Genomic DNA, 24,124 nt, shown 5'->3' on the forward strand with positions numbered 1-24,124 from the left:
CCTGCAAAGGTTGAATCTGTCGCATCTTACACTTTTTAACAAAGATTTAAAATAAAAAAAAAAACCACGATAGCCGTAACGCACAAACGAGGAGAAAATTTAGGCCTACAACTTGAGATTTTTTTTTTTTGCGTTAAAAACAAAATAATAAAAAACTATGTGAAAGTGGTGGGATTAGGCATAGATTCTGACTTGTTTGTTAAGACGTGTAAAAAATCTCCAACATGCTTCATTTCAATATCAATTCTCGTTAATAACTGCAATGTAATTTGCAATTTGGAAACAAACACATATATTGACCATGCTCTCAAGCATAATGGGAAAACATGTTTCATTGAAGCAGTTTAATGTTGGTAGAGCTTCTGCTTCTTATTATATATTCTACTTATTCATACTCCTTGTTATGTTTACCCCTCGTTACTTTATTACACACCGTGTTCTTCTTCTGGATATTGCAAGTCGCAAACACGTATGATAACCTTCTGGACATAGCTCAATTGGTGCACAATTATACTCGTCTAAATCTTAATTGATAAGCACGTTACTGGCGTCCTGTATGCATTTGTATGAGAAAACTATATAAAGCCATCATGTCTCCATTTCAGCCTCGCGAATGCATGGCTGGCTGGATATACATACATGTTCATGCCATGCAAGACCTGCTACACACAAAATCCAGTATTCCTAGCTGTGTATTGTAGAAAGGAATTATACAACATGCAAGTAACTCGAGGGTTGTACAAATTAGGATTTTAGCAACATCAAATAAATCTGGAGACGAATATGCACAGTTTCATTGCGCTGGCTTGATACGGACAACTAGCAAGTAACAACTATATGTCAACCTAAGTTTAAGCTAGCTGGTGAATTTCTTCTCCATCTCTGAATCATAATGTTCTCCGGAGCTGGTCAATGAAGGGATTATTCGGAGTCATTAGGATATGTACGGAATTACACTCAGGGAGAGAGGGAGAGGATAAGGCAAAGCAAAGCAACGCGACATTGTTGACCTTAGGGTTGAAGCTGGATTAGTGTTATGGTCCTAGTATCTAACATAGGATTCTAGGTAGTACCTCCTAACTCTATGTTAGCCTAAAGGACAAAAAACATAATTTACTTGGTAGTCTAGCACTTATCAGACTCCATTAACATGTTAGAATTCCTGCCTGCTTATTTAATTAAGACAGGTTGAAGATAATAATTAACCTCAAGATTCTCAGATATCTTTGTTCTTCTTAAGGGATTGCTAGGTTATATATATATATATATATATATATATATATATATATATATATATATATAGATACATGACCATTTTTCTTGTGAGAAAAAATAACAAATTTATGTGAATGAGTCCCGATAATCTGATAATAATTGAATCACCTGAGTAATACAAGAATGATTTAGTGTCATACAAAAGAAAGGCAAAGTGAATTTAAAGACTGAGAGGGCTACTTTCATAGTGCAACTCTACTACATACTCTCTGAAGTTACAAGTAATCAACGTATAGACATTAGAATCAGGTAATATTCCAATTAATTCTACAACATCTTTTCCAAGTTCCAATGATTTCAAATGATCACAATCATTAAATTTCTTCTAAGATATCATAGAAACAAATGGCACTAAAATAATGAAAGAAGTTTGAAAAATAGCCTACTCCACAAAGCTCAACCAAGTTGTTGCCAAAATGTCAAAGGAATTTACTTTACTAGTTAGGTTCATTTTGTGGAGGCCACAATGGAAGTTTGTGGGATTTTTCAGCACATTTATGTCGAAGGAAAAACCAGCACTAATTAATTTGCACTGCTAGCTTCACCATATAGTTCAGCAGAAAAAATATACTCCCAAGCAACTTTTCCATAATTAAGATACTTCAGCTGGAGAACCAAATAAAAATCAATTATGCATCCTGATAAAACGATCCTAGCTTCCAAGTCCTAAGTTCTCCCATTTCAACATCAAGACAACTAGATAATTTTAGTCCAAATGGAGTAAATGAAAGGAAAAAGAAGTTTATTAGGGTTTCCGAGACAAATAATCCAAATTCAATCTCTCGTCTAATAACACAAATTTACAAATGAAATATGCACGAACTTTATCATGGTCCAAGGTACCTCAATTGATCAATTGCACATTCTTGCAGCGTCCCTTGTTGAAGACCCTCATAGCCGGAAGCAACAGCAGGAAGTACCAGAGAATTCATGTCCCCCCAATCTGAACTCCCTCCACAAGTATTCCCGGTCCTATGATTGACCAAAATATCCCCGCATAAGAACTCAAGACCATCTAATCTCTGAGGATTGTTACAGATCATTTGCTCGAGCCCAGCTTGAAAGCTGTTTTGTCCTTGTAAAGTTGACAAATCTGCTGCATCAATGGTGTATAGCGTTTCTGGCAAAGATGAAGTTGTATTCAAGACATCCAGGGGGGCAGAAGATAGCATATTAATCTGTTGATCATAAAGTGGTTGAACTTGCACCAACGAATTGGTACTAACCAAAGGATACTGAAGATTGGTATTCATGGTGCCATTTGTTGGTTGATCATCATCGTCAGAAAACCTTCCTCCAAGTTTTATCAACAACTTTCTAATAGAAGCATGGTCATTAAAGCGTGGTTCTTCGTTTGAGTAGGGTACTGGAGGCAGTACAGGCAGCTCAGGCCAATAGGGACTTTGGTTACTGTTATAATCAGAGGAAGAAGAAGAAACCATATGATTAATATTTTCCCTCATCCCCTTTCGCAGGATTTCTTGCTTTTGGCTGGTACTTTTTCGAGCATGTTGATCCTTTCGCTGCTTCCCAAGGAGCTTCTTCTTCAGCCTTGTGTTCCAGTAGTTCTTTATGTCATTATCAGTTCTTCCAGGTAATTGTGCAGCAATAATTGACCACCTGTTTGTGCAAATCAAAAAGAAATGTTTAATTCGGTAATGGAAGATACTACTTGCTTTACTCAACCCTTGTCCTAATTAAGAGGAGGAAGACTACGGAACCTTAACTATGTCCAATTTGGAGTAGTTAAGAGGTTGAAAATTGTTAGGAAATATGCGACTTACCTGCTTCCAATACTAATATAGAGGCTGCATATGATGTTGTCTTCTTCTTCAGAGAATCCTCCGTGCTTAATGTTGGGACGAAGGTAGTTGAGCCATCGAAGGCGACAGCTCTTTCCGCATCTCTTGAGGCCTAATTTTAGACACAAAACTCGTACATCAAGAAGATCATCATATGCATTAGAAATTAGAAAATCCAGTTAAGCATATTACTGTACTGTACTTAGGTCCAAGAAATTAAACTTGAAAATCATTGAAGATCTTTGCTAGCTACGAACCGATTTTCTGAGGCAAAGCAATCCAGTTGCCTCCAGTTCCATGCTGCTCAATATAGGACTTCAGCTTAGCATCTTCTTCGGGCGACCATGGCCCTTTCTTCACGTTGGCTTTGTCACAGCATGGAGCTCTTCCCATTTCTTTTCACTTCTGCTTCTAAGCGTAACCCTTCTCCCTTCTTCCTTCTTGGAATACTAGTTTTTGTGTTTGTGTGTGTCTGTAAGAGAGAAAGAGAGCGAAGAGAGAGACTATAATAGCTGGAAAAGGATATACATGTTTCCTGGAGCAGCGAATATCATTCAGAAAATGAGGTAGCAAAAAGGATGAAAAGATGGATAGAAAAGTATATGCCCGGATAGGAAACCAGGGTTTTTCTTCTTGTCTTTCTCATTCAAGAATCATTATATACATTGACTGTAAAAACCAGTGGGAATGTGCGCCCCATAACCTTAATTACTTGCGTTGGAAAATAATTTACACGTTATAGGATGTGTGTCATGGTCCTAACCACGTTATATTTATAGCTTTAAGGAGATATGGTGTATCCACATCTAATAACAGCATGATGTTTACAATTGCATAATCCTTCCAAATGGAACAGTAATGCTCTCATTCTAGTCAATTTTACAGCGATCTTAACTCTTCTGGCTTGTGTAGATTTACCACAATAATTAAGGTTGACGAGGGCTTCCTAACAGTTTCATGATGGATGGTCCAAATTGGATGCGGAAAGATATATCCAGCTGCAGATCTGCGGATGATAAATTTTACAAGAGCTTAAAGCTGGATTGTTTTGTATTTTGCTGTTATCTACATATAGTGCACCAATTTGTAGATGGTAAAATAAGAAGTACATAAAAATATTCTTTTTTTTTTAAAAAAAAAAAAACAAATTAAGCCTTGACATGTACGATTTATGCAATAATTAATCAAACATAGTACTTAAAATAAGTACTTTGTATCTTTGGGATCAGATAATCATAGCTGCTGGTATATATTCTTCCTCAACGCACAGAAATCTGCAGAAATGCGGGATTATTCAATGTAAATGTGAATCTCTTACGTAGTAAAAGTTTACATGGTTGCGTGATAGGCCAAGTCATCAAGGTAATTACGGTATTACCCACCTTCCATCCTCCCTAGCTAGTTTTTTAGAGGAAAAACTGGGAAAAGGGATTGTACCACATTGCGACTTGGTTAATGATAGTCAAACATTGATAATTTATTCTTGATCATAACAACATATTTCAAACTCCATCGGAAATGTGAGAAAAAGCATGCCAATGAAACTTTTCTCCAAGAGTCAAAAAAATGTTCTAGAACCAAAAGGACGAGACTTGAACAAGTGGAAACCAAAACATGAAGCAAGAAGAAATTGCCAATTGAGTAGGTGACCAGAGATGACCTGCGAAAATGGAATATTACCCTATTAGAAAAGTTGGCTAAGTCAAAAGTAGAGGACGCATTGATGCCATATCTTGATATGGTTCATATTTCTTCTTTCTTGTACCCAATTAAACACCAAGCCTAAAGTTAGTAGTTATCACTGTTGAGAATGTGTGTTGACGGAAAATCATACAATCAATGCCACATCTTGATACGGTTCATATTTGTTCTTTCTGAGCAACAGAGCCTGGAGTTAGTAGCTGACTCTGTTCAGATGTCTTGGCGAAAAATCATACAATCAGATTCTTTTATTTAGTATGCTCTGATGAACAAATTGTCTTTGGTGAAAAAATAGTTTGTTCGCAACGTTCGAATTTTAGTTGTTAAAGGCTGCAAAACCCCCTATATCGAATGGCAAAATCCACCCAAAACAAGCCATTTGAACAAGGTCTTTTTCCTTTCCCAATTGATTATTTAGGAAAATTCTATGGTCCCTTTTAGATATCATGCTCTCAACTTTTATCTCTCATCAAAGATAATAGTTTAAACTTTAAATATATTAACAATGTTTAATCTAAGAGTCAATAACACTTTTTTCATCATCATCTAATGCTGAATTTCACTTATGAACATGATACCTAAAAGGCACTGTAGAATCTCCTGGTTATATATCGAGGAGGAAAGTTTAAAATAAATAATCGACTTGCAGATGAAGTGAAATAATGAAGGGCCAAGTGAAGTCCCACACGGGCACTCAGGGAGTAGGGGTGCGGTGAACTTAGCCGTTTTGAGGAGCTTATTGTCACATCGATGCATTACATAATTGACTTTAACGTGGGTGTTACATATGGTCTCCAATTCTTGTCATGCCAGAAAAATCTGCAACCATCAACGTAGAGCTTCACAAAATGGATGTTTTTTTTTTTTTGCTTTCTTTTCGTTGGTTGGTCTCCTAACCTTCAGGCTGAAGGCTTTCTTTTTCTTGGTTCTTTTCTCTTTTCTTTTCCTTTTTCATTGCCTCGATTGCTGGAATCATTTAATCTTTTAAGATGACTATCCCCCATATGATTTGTAAAATGGGACATACATGGTAAGGAATTAATTACATTATTTAGCAACTTAAATGGTAAAATGTAAATTATATCCTATCTAATCATCCACTAGAAGAAACATTAGTACGTTTAGTGATATCACTGACTGACTCTTTAATCTCTCCTTTCTTCTATGACCTTAGGAACCGCCCTCTAACCAAAAAAACTGCATCAAATATATCTAGACCTTTTTTTTTTTATATTTAAAAGTGGCCTCAGTATCTCAGTTAGACATAACGTGATACATAATATAATTGAATGCCCAATAATCAACACATCTTTCTAATATTATACACTTTTTCCCCTTGAATGGGCATTGTGCCTCTCTTACAACTGCTGTTGAAGACTAATTAATATTGAAGTCAACTGATGCTAATTGCTAATGCTCATTTTTGTACGAGTCCTTTCGAGCAACTTAATCCTACGTACCTTCATAAAGGCACGGGGACTTGGTCGGCAAGCTAAAGAGTTCAAAGTCAAGTTCTGTTTTGGTAGTACTCCAGTTTTTCTCCCTTTGCGATTTCTCTCTGCTTATAGCGTCATATGTCTCGGAACCTTATAATAAAAAGAAAGGGGGAAGAAGAAGATTTAAGACTTAGAATTAAAGAGGTTGAAGTCATCCTGGCTAATGTCCCCACTAATTATCATCTTGGCTAATTAATGTCCCTACTAATTATATTGGTTCTTGATGACTATATAACATCCATGATTCTGAAACTGTTCTTACCGTTTCCAGACTGCTATAAATTTTGACAAACGTAGTCAAGTTAGCTGTCAAGACATGTACATTAAATATTTAACAACCAATCAAGACTTGTAGCATTAATAATGTTGTTTATCACTTGATGATTGAAATTGACGAGAGAGAAACAGGATTACGAGAGAGCATCTTTCAACGACAATGCTAAAGTCGTTCGCTTTTCTTTATGGACCTATACGTTTGAAATATATCTATCAAATTGACCGAGTTAATCGTCCATGACGATTTCCATCTCCAGGCAGTTTTAACTTTTATCAGCTTTTTGTAAGTTGTTTACATGAGCAAATCTTTTACCAGTCTTTTTTTGTTTTTCAAAGCTGATCAACACTGCATTTTCCGTGCAATATCTACTAGTAAAAACTTTCGATGACTACCACTACTTTTAAACAGATACATATGTCATCATGCTCACACCCTGTGTGCCCTGCTGCGTGGACCTCATCAAAAGTTAAAAGTAGTACTTGGATTGATATCCAAGATTATTTTTTTAAAAAAAAAAAAGATTAATAGAACTTGATTAGCAAGTTTTACCTTTATTATGCCCTAAATCGTGTATTTGACAAAATATTGGGTCAATTTGACTGAAGAGAAATTATACATATTGAAGGCTTGAACTCTATGTATAAGCGTTTCTGAGTTTTGCAGGTATCATACACAAATCCAGTATGTAACGAGGGAGGACTGAATTAAATGATAAGGCAGAAGGAATGGTAAGTAAGAGATACTGAATTTAAGACCTTCCGCGTACAAAGGAAAAAAAATTCAATATGTAAATAATATCTGTGGTGCGTCAGCTAGCGTCACCAACAGACAAATAAGGGGGAGAAAAATGGAAGTACTACGTAGTATATTATCAGAAGAGTAGGAAAACATGAAAAGATTTTAAATGAAACGAAAACCAAGAAAGGAAAAAAAAAAACAAGAAAAGAAAAGCACATCACTTGTAGTCGAGTACAAATTACTGGAATCTGAGAGTCTAAGTTTGTTCCAAAACTGTCAAGATTTCTGTTATGGTTCTTCATAGCAGTCACATTCTTACCAGCTGTAGTGAGGGATCATGTATGTGGGAGTACTGCAATCAATCATCTAATTTTTGAGCTTATCAAAGAATGCCACGATGTTGTGGATGCATCTTTGCCATATTGAGAACAGATCATACATCACCAGTTTCTCAGCCATTTTTCTTATGGTTGGTGTAAGTTCGGTCGATTGGGACTATTAGCAGTGACAATTTTCTGATTGATGGATTATGATGGAGACGGTTGCTAATTGAGTATTTGATCCCTGTTTTCTTTCTTTTTCAACGATAAAAAGATAAGCTAATGCTGCAAAAATCACGCATTTTCTTCCTTTACGTCGTCATTAATCGCTCTCCTTGTGCTGGGAGATGATGTAATTAAACTCCAAAACTAAACATGCACGTCAAGTTTTCTGCTGCACTTTTTTCTACACGTAAATTTCCTTCTTTCTCCAAAATTATTTTTAGTGGCTTTCGCAACTTGGTGTTCATCATGATGATTTCAAGAAAAAACAACCCTTGTACCATATTATTCTCTTACACCAAATTTGGATCCACCTAAAATATAAAAGAAAAACCAAGAAGTTACGCACTCTTGAGAGTTTGAAAGTTACAATTGTTTTTTGAGTTAATCTTATACGCACTGACTCTGTACACATTATTACAGTTAGATTCTTGACCCATATGCAAAATTGAAACTTCAAATTCAAATTCAAATTATGTATCATGCATTTAACTGTGAAAGTGTAAACACTGTCACTGTATAGAAAATTAATCCTTGCTCTTAACCACTAATTCTCTCCGGGTTAGTGTTTTTGTGGAGGATGATTTTGGTTCATGATTTTTTTACTGCACCTTTATAAGTAACAATTCTTAACTTTTGTGGCTGATGACTTTCATTATCTTTTGAGGCGGACACAAAAAATCTGGGGTGTCGGCCAATTTTTGGTTTTAGTCTATTGGCAAAACTTTGGGCTCCAGCCTTGTGTAAGAGTTTTCACAAACTATCATGGTTTGATTTTTAGCAGCTGAACCAATGAATTTTGGCGCGTCCAATCTTAAATCTCCAATTTCCATCTGGATTCAATCTCAAAAACTATTACTATTGAGAACGACGGATCCTGCTTTTAAAAGGATGGCCAATTTCTGTAGATCATTCATGAAATATTCCAGAGTCCATGGGCCTAAAAGTTTGAAGCTTAGCAAGAGTACGGGTGTAAAGTGTAAACAGGTCAGATCTGCAGATTCTCAATTCGTAGTTACATGTCAGGGCCCGTCTGGATCCAAATCCGGTCAAGAATATATGGACTTTGAAATTAATTTAATAGAATTATTTTCCAATAGTTTTAAAATTTTAGTTGAACATAAAATGTATAAATAAAATATTACCATTTTACAGATCTTTTTCTAGTAGAAGATAAGTGGGTTTGCAATAAATTTTAATGAAAAAATTTCTATTAATCGAGTCCAAAATGGATCGAAACATGTAAATCCATTTCCGATCCATTTATAGTCTAAGTAAATGAACCTATTACCTATTCCGAATACAAAATAAAAAAAATAAATAGGGTCTACATCCAATCCAAATTAAACCTAATCTGTTGACAGTCCTATGCTAGACGTTTATCCTTCGGGCATGGAGTGCTGATTAATATTTTGTAGCAATTTATTTAAAACTTTTCTTTTGTAGATTTTCAAAAAAAAAAATACTCCAAGGGGAAGAAATGGGAGCAAAAAGGGAGATTGGTGACGCATTTTCTCCGGGATCCACCAGATTTCTTGTGTAGCTCAGCTTAAAATTGTTGCTGTGAGATGTGACATTTGGCCTCAAATCAACCTAAAAAGAAAAAGGAATGGTGAATTGAATAAATGATAATTGGACAATTATTCTAGAGTAAACAAAGATGGTTGAATATTGGGCTACATCTAATTTTCCTACAGATTTGGAATGGCCAGCGAAAAGGGTTTTAAATCCCTTTCTGGGCTTTCTGCATAGATTAGGAAAGAAGTTTAACAGGGCAGTCTTATCCTTTTAGCCACTTGAATAACTCAGCTCAAAGCTGCAGAGTTACTAGAGACTGTTCAAGTATGAAACAGACATTTTTACAAATTAAATAAAGACTAATATCTGCTGATTCGATTATTTACAGCAGAATATGTCAATAAAGCAACCAGAGTTGAACATATCTTTTAATCAATTTCGACAACCCAGCCCCTATTATCCTCGACAGCACCACTTTGAATTCCTACGAGCCTCGAGTAAAGTTTCTTGCAGACAAGATCGGGGCTGATCTCGTATTCAGTCCTGCATAAACGGAAGAAACCAATTACTGATGACTCTCTATACCTTATTCATCCAGACAAAGTTGTGAACCTTGAGAAAGCAAATTAAAGTTCAGAAAATGTTCCTATAACTCTTGAGTAACTTCATGGGGGGTTAGTCCTGCTTAATCTTCTGCACAGCACGACCTTTTCACAAGATCATACGCTGGGATGAAACAGTGTTGGGATAACACTAGAATAAGCATGCATGCTACTTATTACCTTTTACCATTGTATGTGATGCTTCCCACAGCGGCAACACCAACCGCAGTTCCTGTGCAGAATACTTCATCAGCATCGATTAGTTCGTCCACCGGAATGGTACGTTCTTCAACCTGGCAACATCATAGAAAAGGCTCAGATAGCCCATAGACTGCTTCAGTCACATTAGAGTAGCAATAGAACACTTCCAAACCTTAGCATGATGGCAATTATGTGAGCCAATACCACGAATTCTCTTATCATTTTTTCAACTGCCTGCTTAATTAGCAGCTAATACAGGTTTTTTGCTTACCTGGTATCCAAGATCCTTTGCAATTTCCATCATGCTTTTTCGTGTTACACCTTCAAGGATGGTGCCATTAGTTGCTGGAGTTGAAAGAATATTTCCCTGGATATATGCATTGGAGTAGTAATAAGTTTAATGGTCCAAACCCTTCAAAATCTAGCTGCAGATTGCGCAGGCTGCACTAAGAACATTATAGAGCCCTATATCTATAGTTTCTACTTATACTCTCACATGAACAAGATTTTTCTTTTTGTTAAAGCTTTTGACCTTACGTCCATATTGTAACCCAATATGTCCGGGTTGTATAGAGTTGTTATTTGTATTAACATATCAGCTACTGAAATAGTTTGATGAGGTAATGGAGTAGAATACCTTGACAATGAAAATGTTACAAGAAGAGACCTCCTCAATGTTTTTCTTGTTCAGTGAATCTAGGTACAAGACATCAGAGAATCCTCTATCCTTTGCTCTATGTATTGCTTTTAAGACCTACGCAACACAAAGTAAATGTGAATCTGAAAGGAAACAACAAGAAGGTAAGCAAAAAACAGAGCATTTCTGGTTGGAGGAAATGCATAGAAAGATTAACTGGCTAACAAGTTCCAAATTTTTAGGCAACATAATCAATTTACGAGTTTATTCAACAAACAGTAGCTTTATGATATCAAAGGTTAATAAGAAAATTTAGAAAATAAAATATGTAAACAAAAGCCTTTAATTGGTCTTCTTTGACTTCCTTTGCCATCAAATGCAAGTTTAGATAGGGCCAATATTGCGGTTTAATCCATTTCTTTGCATTTTCTGGGGTTTGGAGATTGGGCTGAATAGTAACATGAAGGATCATTTAGCTTACTGGAGCATAATTTGTTATGCTTTTGACTCCTCCGGCTCCTCCACGTGAAGCGCGATGAAACTCACCCTCCACATATAAGTTTAACGCTGCAGTTCCTTCCTGTATAACCACAACTCAAAATAAACACATTCTTCTTTAATGACAGAGAAATGGACAACTTAGGAATAAGAAAGAAGAACATGAAGTGTTTATAATGACAGGAAAGAAGCATATAAAGAAAAAGATCTGAACCTTGAAGTAGTTTCCAACAGGCGAAGCATAGACAAGAAATGTATATTCAGGTGATGGAGCCAAACCAAGTACAGGTCCTGTTCCTATGAGCAGAGGCCTAACATAAAGTGATCCTTTTCCTGGAGGTGGGATCTGCGCAAACTCAAAAGAAAAATAGGTTACACGAAAGAAAGAAAACACACAAAACAAAAATTTTGTTACCGACTGACAACACAATTGTACTGCAAGAATTTGGGGACTAAAAATAATTACCCAACGCCTGTTAGCCAAGGCAGTTTGCTTCACTGCATTGATGAAGTGCTCAATGGATGGAGAGGGCATGCACATTCTTTCAGCACCAATTTGCATTCGGATGGCGTTCTGATCTGGGCGGAATAGATAGAGGCCTCCATCTTTTTTCCTGTAGACTTTCGTACCCTCAAACAATCCCTGTTTCAATTTTCACAGACAGAGAATTAACTTACAGTTTATGTGAGACGACCTGTAGTCCAGATGTGATGAGGAACGGAACGTACCTGTCCATAATTTAATACCCCTGCTGAAGGGCTTAACTCAATGTTCCCATATCGGCAAAGTTGGCCTTGCTGGAAATATCCATCACTGGGACACTTCATGATGTACATATAGTCAGTTGGCATAACACTGAATCCGAGACCATTCCAATCAATATCAGCATACTCGTCATTGCTGTCAATTATCAACATGGACAAAGAAGTGTGGAAGAACAAATTAGAGTCGGGCATGATAATTTGTCCCCATCGCTCTTATTACCATTGCAACGAAGAAATAGTAAATGCTTATGATACCCATACAAAACATATTCAACTGTCCTCATTTTCCAAAAGGACATGTTTAGCAATGAGTTTTCGATGCAGGCAGCTCCTTATACTTCACGGCTTCCACTAAGACAGCTACATGGGTTTAGCAGTGAGCTTGCTACATAAAAGTGTGGGATTGTCCAGGGATGGCTGCTCTGGTTGGGCAGGTGGCTTGTTTCCACAATACTTCCATGCCTTTGATGATGCCGAGCGTTTTATGAACAGAAGCTCTTCATTTTTTGTAGACATTTTGAATCCAGGTAGTGTAATCTCTTTCGTTTATTTTTCCTTTGATCTGTGTATGCTTTAAGTGGCTTTCTCAATAATTGGATTTACTAACACAAATACCACTGAATCATGGAGTTCACAAATGAAGAGACGCAAAGCATATGTAGCTCTCACCCAAAGCGCATATGAAGCAATCATAGAAGACATACGACAAGGCAAACACAAAGATGGACCATTGACAAAAACTAAATGACATTTTGTTATTTTCTCAGGTCGATGAGGGAAGATCAACAATGGAATGGCACATTCTGGGATCAGCATGGTTTCTGGTGGTGAATGTAAAGGACAAATAAATCCATTCAAATAACATAAGTACAATGTACAATGTACTTCTTACATTGCACCTTGCTAGGATCCAAGTAAACACAGTACAATGTACAATTCATTGACAAAATTAATCGAACAACTAAAGCAACCTGCAGAAGGGGATATGATATTTTTGCATGAAGATTCTTGATGTATAAAATCCATGGAGCAAACTACAAAATCTTGCAGAACCAAATGATTTGACTTGCATGCATCAGGGAATTTAGTTAAGCAGATGAAAGTCGATTAACATTTACCTATAGGCAGATGGTGGTTCACAGGCTTGCTGTAAAGAAGATGCAGCCTGAGTTGCATAGCTGCTAGCTCCCAACTACAAAACAAAACAAAACAAACAGTTTATTTTTTGGTCGAGTAAATTATCATGATGCATGTAGATCACGATTTGTTGTTTTTAGCTAAAATTCATCAATCCATCCTACTTTTTTTTATTAAAAAAAAATCCAGATTATGTATAGTAGCAAAATATAAAATTTCCTTAATTAAGATCTTGTTTAGTCGCCAAAAATAAAAAAAAATATTTCAAATATATTATTCTTTTCTTTGGATGAAGTGTATATCTATGCAAATCTGTTTCATTACTATTTATTCAACATCCTTTGTTGGATTATCAATATTTGAATCCATAACCACCTAACATATATATATTTAATTATTCTATTTAAATCTCCTAAATAATTTTTTTTTGGGGGTAAGTAAGATTTGTAAACAATGGAACACGTGAAATTATTCTACTAATCCTATAGTTTTTGCTCGTCTTTAATTAAAATGGATGAACTGTATAAGATAGAAATTGCTGACTTTTTTTCCTAGTGGGTTTGGATCTGCTATCCACCAAAATTAGGAAGGGATTGAATTTAAAATAATAAAAAGCGATAAAATTGACCACACAGCATTATCCCCATTCGAGCGTCTAACTGTCACTGTATATATATATATATGACCACATTTTAGTGAGAAGTTTTGCTAAGTTTTAAGCAATAGTGACATTTTGTCCTTGCTTTTTACAATGATATCAATGCTGAACCAATTAGCCTGAAAAAATGTGTGATTCACGCTGGTTTTGAAAATTTCTTTCATAATCCACCAGCTCAACCTAATTTACGATAAAGGGCCTAAACAATTGTGGATATGAAAATCATTTCATCTATTACTAGCATCAGCATTCTTTTGCTGTTAGAATAAATTCGTGAGTTTTCCAGACAAAAACAAAATAATAATGTATATTTGATATCTTTTTATATCAAGAAAAATAACGGCTGTTATCAACATTGCATGCTGCTCTTCCAAATATTTGGAGGATCAAACTCCTAAACCTCTTTTTTTTTTTTTTTTTTTTTGGGTCCGTCTTCTTCAACCTCAGATTCAATTCTATGTTCAAGAGAGAACAGGACAACTGCTCTAGTTTCTGAAGCTAGCCAGATTTAATTTTTTTTTTTCCCTCAGAATTCAAATGGATCAAAATAAGTAGACAAAATCAAAGACAGCAGAAAGAGAAATGAATTCCAAACAAAACAGAAAACAGAAGACAAAGAAGTTCTTTGACTCTAACCTTTGATATAAGAGAGCTTAAAGCCGAAGGTTGAATCAAATTACGAATGCTGGTGGTTTTATGAATCATCTTGCTCTTCTTTTTGCTCAGTGCAGAACTTCAAAGAAAACCCGTCAGTTGTATTTCCGGCAAACGTTTAGAAAACGGGTAAAGATTACAAGTGACTATTCAGAAGAGGAAGAACAGAAAGAAAGAACAGGGACAGAAAAATGAAGATGATCGAAGAATTGCATATATTAATGTTTCATAATGATCACAAGCAGCGGTGCTCACATATGCAGGCATGCAAATGGGAACTGGCAAGAAAAGGCCAAAGAATTGGAGAGGTTGAACACGGAACCATGAGCACTTCGACTGCTAGGATATGCATCAAAGCAATTGGACAGATAAAGAATAGGAACAATTGTACAAGAACTCCTTTACATTTCAAGTTATTCTGTTCTAGTCCCTTATATTTAAATTGACACATTTTCATCTGCAACATATTGGAAATGGTGATATTTTGATCCCAAATTTCATTTTCACTTGCTTTTGTTCTTGAAAATTTTTCTTTGATTTTCTGTACATTATGATGTATATTGAAGGGAAAAATTTAAAATAGATGATTCCTTATATTGAGGGACAAAATTGAAAATAGACAATTATTACGTAAAATATAGTATTTCATATTAAGGCCCCATTTGATAACTCACTTAAACTTAATGAATTCAGATTTTAATATGTTCAGACGCGTTTGATAACCAAAAATAAAACATCTGAATTAATTAAGTGGCACCGAATTTTCTAGACAAAACTTGCCTCCAAGATTAAGGAATAAACTATTCACTTGTCACTAAATGTGATATATATTCAAATATATTACTGAATTCAGAATTTAGATTTCAAATTTCAGAATTTAGTTTTCAAACTTCAGTTTTATCAAACGCATCCTAAGTTAACAAATCCTGTTTGGTGAAGAAGGAAGAAGCCACAACAATTACACCAAGCATGGGATAAGAAGTTACACACTTCCTGTTTTTGTCCCTAAAGAAATTTGACCGGAAATAGAATTCGGGCTTATAATTGAGATACACTTTGAATAGGTTAGGGTTCAAAATGTATAATTTAAATGTGAAGGACTAGACGATGATATTTTGTGAATGGAGGGTTTGATTTGTGCAAAACTCCCAAGAAAATTTAATACCATCTAGTTTTGATTTTAAACGGAGAGGCATAGTGTGTGAGTGCACATGCGTAGCATGAGTGAATCCAGGCCGACAATTCCACGTCAGTCACCTCCGAGCGATGATGATTCCTTCTCACCTACCCTTCATTTTCCTTTCGTGACAAAAAAGGAAAGAAACATATGTATTACTATAAAATAAGAGAAATGCTTGTTAATCGCACATTCACGATCAATTTTATAATGCAATTTTTTATTTATTAGACTATATGATAAAAGAAATTACTGAAGTGCGATTAATAAAGACTGGAATGCGATTCATGATTTTCTACAATAATTAGTCATAGTTTAATTACTTGTGTTATGTTGTGAAGGCTTTGGTTCATGAAAGACACAAATAAACTTTTTAACTTTTTATACTCCCTCCGTCCCACTTTGATAGTTCTGTTTTCCTTTTTCGTCTGTCCCAAATTGTAGTCCACTTTCCAATTGAAAAATGTAGTTGTATTTTAATTTTCCTAAAATACCCTTATTCAATGTAAGTTGTTGTTACTATAAACCAATCCCATTTAATGAGAATTGATTCTTTTTTTATCATCAATTCAAGTTCTCATAAGGTTGTACTCTAATTAATGTGAGTTATTTTAGGAAAATGGCTACCTAAATTGATTGTTCCAACAAAGTTAACTACTTTTTATTAAACTGTGTGAAAAAAGAATCAGGACTATCAAAGTGGGACGGAGGGAGTAGCATTGAATTTGGATTCTATCAGATAGGCTCTCATAGTGTGGTAACAAGTATATCCAATTAATCATTGTATCGTGCTCCTTGGATTTATTCATGTTCCTGATTTATGTTTTCCAAAAAACTATCCTATGAGACAATACTTGTTGGATTAACCCATTGTATGCTGCCTTATTTGGATTCAGTTGAGATCCTCTGTGTCACTGTTCCATACCAAATTTAATGTCAATCCCATTTATCACGCTAAGGATAGAAGAAACTTAAATAAATAACATATGACAAGTTAAATAAATAGGTCACTTGATATAAATATAGAAGTGACGCAGAATTATCACCACAAAAGTAGCACCGAGGATCCCATGTAATTTGGATTACCATTTTTTTTTTAATTTTTTTTTAAATTTTTAAATTTTTTTTTATTTCACATAAACAAATTGCTACTGTTCATATTTCTATAAAAATTTCAGAAAATAGCAATTCAAACGGGAATTTAAATGTGCCAGCTAACATTGTGGGGCCAAATCTGCACGATTTTGATAGTTATGGCAGTCTACTCACAGAATTTCTCCTCAGCTAAAATGACATGAGACCAGTCTTCGGGAACGTGATTTTTTTTTCCTTGTTCAAAGTTAACCGACGCCCTTGCTCCAAATTAAAGTGATAGGACTAAATCAATTTAATAATTAAAGTTAAGAGATAAGGTTGTCCCAAATTAAAGTGGTAGGACCAAATGTAGTTCAAATTTTTTTTTTTAAAGAAAAAATTTGGATGGAAGACTATTTGAGTCATTTGCCCTAAAAAAATATCAATCTATGAAATTGATTTTTGAATTTTCAAAAAATCAAGGAACAATTTTGGTCAAATCTACTCGAGAACATGGCCTGGAGGTTGGGAAGGTGTACCAAGTCGATTTTTTAAAAAAAAATTAAATTTTCCCCCTCATCCTGCCAAACGATACCAACTTAATTGAGAGAAAGTATGCCCCACTACTATTTTAAATGAGGCATAAAATACACTATTTCATTGGATTTTTTTTCTTGTTTAAATAGAATTAGAAAGATCTGTTAACGGTAGGTGCAATACAAACAATCTACAATTACAATATTACAGAACGTACAAATGGTTCTGCACTTATTGATTTCTGTCAGCAGGTTGTTCGCTTTCAAACAACAACGCATCAATGGTAGTTAGTGGCGCTGATTATAATCAATTTAATCAAGTAAACAATCTTTTGTAGGCGTGCAAGTCTATCATACCCAAAAATTGTACAACCAAGGATGCATTTGAGAGGAGTTGAGACTTCGAGTAATGCATTACTTGAGCTCGATTCGAGATAAAATAATTGAGTTGAAACTCAACCTCAAACTCGACTTCAATGTATCTTAATTGGATTTGAGTTTAATTAAATCCAATCTAAGTCTAATCAAACTCACCTAATAAAAATTAATACTTTACATATAATTTTAAATAAAGGATATAATTGATATTTCACAATAATAAATATATAAGATTAAAAAAAAATATACTATAAAAAAACTTGATTAGGCTTGTTGAGCCTCCGAGTACAAGAATTTGGAACTTGAACTCGACTCATGAACTCAAACGAGCAGCTTGAACTCAAGTTCGAGTTCAATCAAAGCGACCTCGAACCAACCTGTTGACTGAGTAGATTGTGACTTCGAATTGAGCTAGTTGATTCAGCATCACCTCTAATATAACCAAAGACAATCAACTACATAAAACAAATGAAATGGTTGATTGTCATGAAAATAAAAATTGGGATCTACAAAGAAAATTTTGTAGAATTTTTATCAGCTTAAAGTTATGAAAATAACTTCTTTCCTCATTTTCGTTTTCACTCCTCCAACAAGATGTACAATTCAGTCCAAGGCACAACCGTGCTCCTTCTATGCAAGCATCCTTTTTTTTTTGGGTCGTTAATAATAGATTTCTGCCAATCCGCAGGGTAGCAGCTGCTACCCAAATTTTGATGTTAGTCCTCATCCGTTAAAAGAGCGAATTTACATGAGGCAGTGTTGGTCCACAGAGTTACCCTATGTTAGCCTCAGGCCCAACATTCAACTGTATGATGGATTGTCAGTGGACCACTCCTGGTGGAGACTGGTCTGACAAAATTGGGACCGAGCGGCTCTATTATTGGACCAACAGAGCTGAAACCCAAATATACACCACAATTCAGTCGTCATCTGTGTCTGGGCTTCAATAGGCTAAGTTTTGATTAAACCCTGGTTTGGAATTATTATGTTTAAATTTTAAAATTAATAGATAATTGTAGAATGGTGTATAATGTTAATATATATTATATTATATTATAGGTTAAGTCGGAAATAGATCCAGAACCTACAGGTCTTTATAAGTCGAGTATGGAACTTACAAAATGGCCTCTAGCTCGTGCCAAAAGATTCTATTTGTTTTTTGAGTCGAAATTATATGTTTATCAAAACTCAATTCAAGAAACCCAATTGGCAACCTTATTTGTGTAATTAGTGAATTCCACCACAAAACTCTTGCAAACCATATATGTTGTGACAATAATGGTCTTTAGGTAAGATTAAGCCTAAATTTATGAGTCCAAGTTGAATTCAAATAGTTCTAGTGGACCACTCAACCTCATTTTGAGTTAAAATGCTTGAACTCGAGGTCGAACTCGTTGAACTATTCAATTTTACCTTAATCTAACTCAAACTCAAATAGATCTAATTAAATCAAGGTCAATCGAGTTTAAATGTTATAATAATGTTTTATATAATTTTAAATAAGGAACAAGATAGACAAATCCCCTACCTTTCCCTACTTCTTAAATCCCACCCTTCCCCTACTGAAATTTTTTTAAAATTAAAAATACATGCTCCCTCCATCCCAATATTGAAGTCTACACATGCATCTATTGAATTTAAAATATTTCCATGTTAAATGTGTATTGAGATTTTAAAAAGTTGCTTTGTTCAAATGAGAAGATTGGAAAGCATGTATTGAATTTGAAATGGTAATTCTTATTTTGAGACACTCAACTCGAACTCCATCAATGCAAAGTTCGAGATCGAATTTTGATAAAGTAGACTCGTAAATTAATCTCGACTCTTCTGCAGCGCATGTCTGATTAAACTAGTATCTTCGAACTCATTTATATTTTGTTAAACTTTTTTTTCCCAATAAATTTCATTTCACTTCTTGGCGAATTTTTGTGCCTCGAAACTTTTACTAGAATAGGGCATCATGCTTCGTTGAATGGAAAATGTTTTAGTCCAAAACCTACAACCTGGAATGCAAACAAGTACACAGGTATAAAAGGTTACAATATCCCATCCATATAGTTTTGTAACGGGGACTTCTGCATGCAACATAGTAGTATATTAAGTCAACAAGGAGGTGTGAAGCAGAAATTGCTCTCAAAAGAACAATACCGAAATAACGGTGGCTTTATTCTCATAGCTCTGCCAATTAGGTACAGACTTTTTTGGATGCGGATTTTGAAAGGCCAAGTGAAATGCAAATTGGTGACCAGGAAAAGCCAAAGACGAGAGGATTTTCTCAAAGAATAGTACAATAGGAGGAGGAGGAGGAGGAGGAGGAATTTTCAGAACCACCATTGGCTTTAACTCCCGGCCAATCCTTGCACTGACAGTGTTTGCCTTGCGGAATTCTTGCATACACAGATGCTACATGCTTCCCGCAGCCAACCCAAGTGGTCTTACCACATCTCGAGCACTTGTCTTCGTAGCACATTTTCTTCTTCTTTTCGGCCTTCGTAATCAATCAATCAAATCAAATCTGCCTGCCCCTTTGCTCTTTTGTTTTCGGTGTTAATATGTAGTGCAAGTTTGCTTATGAAGCAATGATTTAATTTATAGAGTAATTGGTACTTTTAAAATCATCCATCCATCCATCCATCCTAGAACATAACGAGATGGTAGCTAGGAAAACATTTCCCGTCGATGCCACCGACAATCATTCGACATTTCGTGACTGACAATATTATTATTATTCCAAAAGATATTCCAACTTTGGTACAAACCTACGACGATAACTAAGAATGCCTCGTGATCAAGTTTGAAGGCGTCATTATCATACGCCCTGGAGCAACTTTCGTCAGTCTGGGCCTCCGATTTCAAGAAGCACGGGTGAATTGGGCCAGCATGTCAGAGTAATGGATCGTATGCCAATGCCCAATTTGTATAGGACTGTATATGTGTATATATGCCCCGATCTCATATGTTTCCCTATCTCTCTTCCCCTCAAACATTTAATGGAGAATAATAATAATTTAAGGTTTCGAGTCCAAAGAGGGAAAATAGGTTTAGAGTGTCTCTTTGAACCGAAAAAAATAATGATCAACAACTTGATCCGACTGACTTTTGATACGACCCCACGGGCCACTTCAACATAGAAAAATTAGTAGGAAAAAAAATGAGAGAGTTCGACTGTTAGATATTTTTTATTTATATATATATATAAAATCAATGCTATATATATATATATATATATATATATATATATAGCATTAAGAACATATCTACATTAAGAACATTGTAATAAGTATATCGAAAGTGTGGTAAGTACATTAATCAATGTATATATATATATCTAGAGTTTTTATATAAAAAATCACTTCAATATATATATATATTAAGAACATATCTAGAGTTTTTATATATATATATATATATTTTTGTTCCTATTTATACTTAATTTTAATCACTTAAGCAATTAATGTTAGTAAAACCACTACTCTTTAATGGAGGACCTGCTATTGTTTTCAATTTGTCAACCTCACCTCAATTAATTTTGAAGTATCTTATGTTATAAAAAGGAACACCAACGACATAGCCTAAACCTCTCAACATGACAATACATTGAAAGTTTTAGAATAACGGCCTATGTGTTGTGGGGAGCATGCATTTATCAGGCTATTCAATTGGGTTTTACAGTAAAGTAAATGCTAAAGTCATATCATATATGGGAGTTGTGATTCCAAAGTTTCGGCAACTTTTAGATGTCGGCTTGGTGATGACCAGTGCAAATCGTTGAAGATAAATGTTGAATAAGAATTTCGAACCTAAGATGACGGCCAAGAATAATCAATAATAGCCAAATAGTACATGTTTTGTACAATGACATGAATTAGTTGGAATTTTGGGTAGGTAATATGAATTGGCATTTTGGTTTCTGAGAATCAAACATTATGAATTATCCCACAGTCATGACTTCTATCAAACGATAACATATTCTCTCTGCTGATGATTAGTAGGGGCATCTATATCTCTTCTAGAAAAGTGGTTAATTATGTATACATGTTATTGCGTCGTGAGAGCCTTTTTGGGAAGAGTATTATCTTATCTTGTCAAGGGGAAAGGCTAATCAACTATTAATTAGGTGCGACACTCTAGAAAACAAATATTTTACCACGTATCGTATTGTTGTGGCAAAAGTTCGTTTCACATATAGATGAGTAAGTTTTTTTTTTTTTTTTTTAATGTAATGTCACTATATAATTTTTTTAATATATAAATAGATTTAGATCATATCACATAATATCAATTCAAATTCGAAATTCAAATCATGCACGTTGACATACATTCATAACTGTCATTGTAAAAAGATCACTACACTACACTGTCAGTGTATAAAAAGTTACTTCTATATATACACTGAAATGACATCAATTATTCCACAAGCTAGCCGGCACATCAAAAACTCATGAAACAGGAAATTAAGTACCTTAAGAAAAACTTTTAATACATGTCTCTAGATGTTTAAGAAATCATAAACGGCTGCAATTGCATGCATGCTCAATCAAGAGGTGGATTAGTGGTGCATCTATCTTTCGCAAAATTCTTTATGAAAGTTTGACTTTGTAATAGTATATTGCATTCAATCAACCGAATTTCAAGTTGCGAGTTGATAAGTGCAGGTGTAGACGGTTCAATTTTTCTCAAGAATCTAAAAGATGCCAAGAGCTGATACAGTATTCTGGATCCTCTCACAATGTCTGCTTAACTTGAAACGTGGAACATCAAAGATTCTAGATACTCGTGATTTTCCAATCATATAGATATGTGGCTCGAATCCACTTGTGTGCCGAATGATTCTCTGAAGTCAGTCTGATTAACCGAGTGTGGCTGATTTCTTTATCATCATCAAATCATATCATGAGGAGGTCAAAATCAAAAAGGCGCATTGTCTAGTAGCTAAAGCAAACATATTCTTCATTCCTCAGTAATGTATCCTCAAGCTGCGTTCACACTTCACACTGCATACATTAATCCCTTTTGCTTTAGAGCAAAGCTTCTAGACGTACGTACATAATTATCAGATCCAGAGATACACATAAAGACAGAACAGGCCAAAGGAATATATCGGACTTGAGGTAGGTATGGCTGTCTTGTGTCTTCTGGTTCAGTGTTATACATACATCATCTACATACATATCGCACATAACTAGGTCATGAAACCATAGTCGTACCTGCTGCCCTAACTCCAAACATATCAATATCCAAATATTCACATCAAAATATGGTCCCGAAACCTTTTGCTTTAATTTCTTTCTTCTTCCTTGTATCTTTGATCTTCGGACTAAGGGGTGAAACCAAAAGGGTTGAAGCATGCTTTACCCATACAAGACTGCTATCATGCACGTATCATCCCACAGGACATGTAGTTTCTGGCTTCCGAATTCCAAGTTCCAGCAATCAAATATGGGGTTTATGGAAGGTTGGGGCCCCTGTGCCATATCTTCGAGACACTAAACCACCCGATTTGGCAGCAGCACAATAACCCTTTGCTCTCTCCAGGACCAACAGGACATGTCACCCTAAGCTTGCTACATATATTACATTACACCATACTTAGTGAGGATATGATTGTCACTGATTTTTCTCATCCGTATTGGTTGTGGGCCAAATCCACTTAAATAATTAATCACTATTTTTTTAGCCTTTCAATGAAGAGTGAGCTGACACTCAATCACGAGGAGGTTTATTCATGAATTTCCCACGAACTTTCATGGAGTTCAACTTTTTTAAATTTGTGTTATGATGTCTCCATAGAGTGGAAGACAATCTCTGTGGGGTAGAGTAGGTTTTACTTTTTCACAAAGTCGGTGTCTTGCTGATGCTTTCTCTTGGAAATAATAATGAAATCAAGGAAGGTATCTCATTTCTCATATCAGATAGAATGTAGCTCTGACTAGACATTTTTTGTCTAGATGGAGCTTATTCCATCTTTTGTGAGTCTTACATTCAGCATTTCTATGATTGTGGAGAGAAATTTGTTTCACTAATTCTTTCTTTACATCTAGTCAGTGGAGTTAAATCCATGGTGATTAAGGTATAAACTTTCACATTGAAAAATTGCGAAAATGGCTGTCATTTTTATTGATTCGTGATACACTCACGTGCATAAATTGACGCTCAATAATATAAATTAAGATGCCGACAAAGCAAAAATTAGAACTTGTATGCATAATGCCTTCAAAAACCTAAAGAGCTTGCAAAAATGGCTGCCTCAATATTTAGTTCAAAGGGTTCTTCTGTTATTTACTCAGGATAAGAGATGGATCCAGTATTTAGTTGTCTGCTAAAACTTAATTTTTTTTTTTTTGGCTAAAGCTCTCTCAATTCAAGGGGTGAATGATAATGTTTAAAATTTATTGTGGGCACACCCTCTATATTTTGTGCACTTATCCTGAGCTCTAAGCATACAAAATAGAAAAACC

At 35.1% G+C, this 24,124-nt stretch overlaps 2 protein-coding genes across 2 annotated transcripts; both read right to left on the reverse strand.

The window, feature by feature from the left end:
* Positions 1 to 1,991: 1,991 nt before the first annotated feature.
* On the reverse strand, positions 1,992 to 3,620 carry LOC113714808 (transcription factor RAX3-like). The gene is made up of 3 exons (XM_027238887.2): positions 3,335 to 3,620; positions 3,060 to 3,189; positions 1,992 to 2,895 (listed from the first exon to the last, which is right to left on the reverse strand). Exons 1-3 carry the CDS (start codon positions 3,468 to 3,470, stop codon positions 2,103 to 2,105), a joined length of 1,059 nt encoding a protein of 352 aa, XP_027094688.1. The 5' UTR covers positions 3,471 to 3,620; the 3' UTR covers positions 1,992 to 2,102.
* A 5,930-nt stretch (positions 3,621 to 9,550) lies between these two features.
* On the reverse strand, positions 9,551 to 14,811 carry LOC113714807 (branched-chain-amino-acid aminotransferase 2, chloroplastic). The gene is made up of 11 exons (XM_027238886.2): positions 14,757 to 14,811; positions 14,484 to 14,580; positions 13,171 to 13,244; positions 12,017 to 12,188; positions 11,754 to 11,930; positions 11,502 to 11,633; positions 11,271 to 11,369; positions 10,790 to 10,906; positions 10,424 to 10,519; positions 10,132 to 10,244; positions 9,551 to 9,892 (listed from the first exon to the last, which is right to left on the reverse strand). Exons 2-11 carry the CDS (start codon positions 14,550 to 14,552, stop codon positions 9,778 to 9,780), a joined length of 1,164 nt encoding a protein of 387 aa, XP_027094687.1. The 5' UTR covers positions 14,553 to 14,580; positions 14,757 to 14,811; the 3' UTR covers positions 9,551 to 9,777.
* Between the last annotated feature and the right edge of the window lie 9,313 nt (positions 14,812 to 24,124).

Source organism: Coffea arabica, chromosome 10c, assembly GCF_036785885.1.
Source record: "Coffea arabica cultivar ET-39 chromosome 10c, Coffea Arabica ET-39 HiFi, whole genome shotgun sequence".
In the NCBI taxonomy this organism is placed as follows: domain Eukaryota; kingdom Viridiplantae; phylum Streptophyta; class Magnoliopsida; order Gentianales; family Rubiaceae; genus Coffea; species Coffea arabica.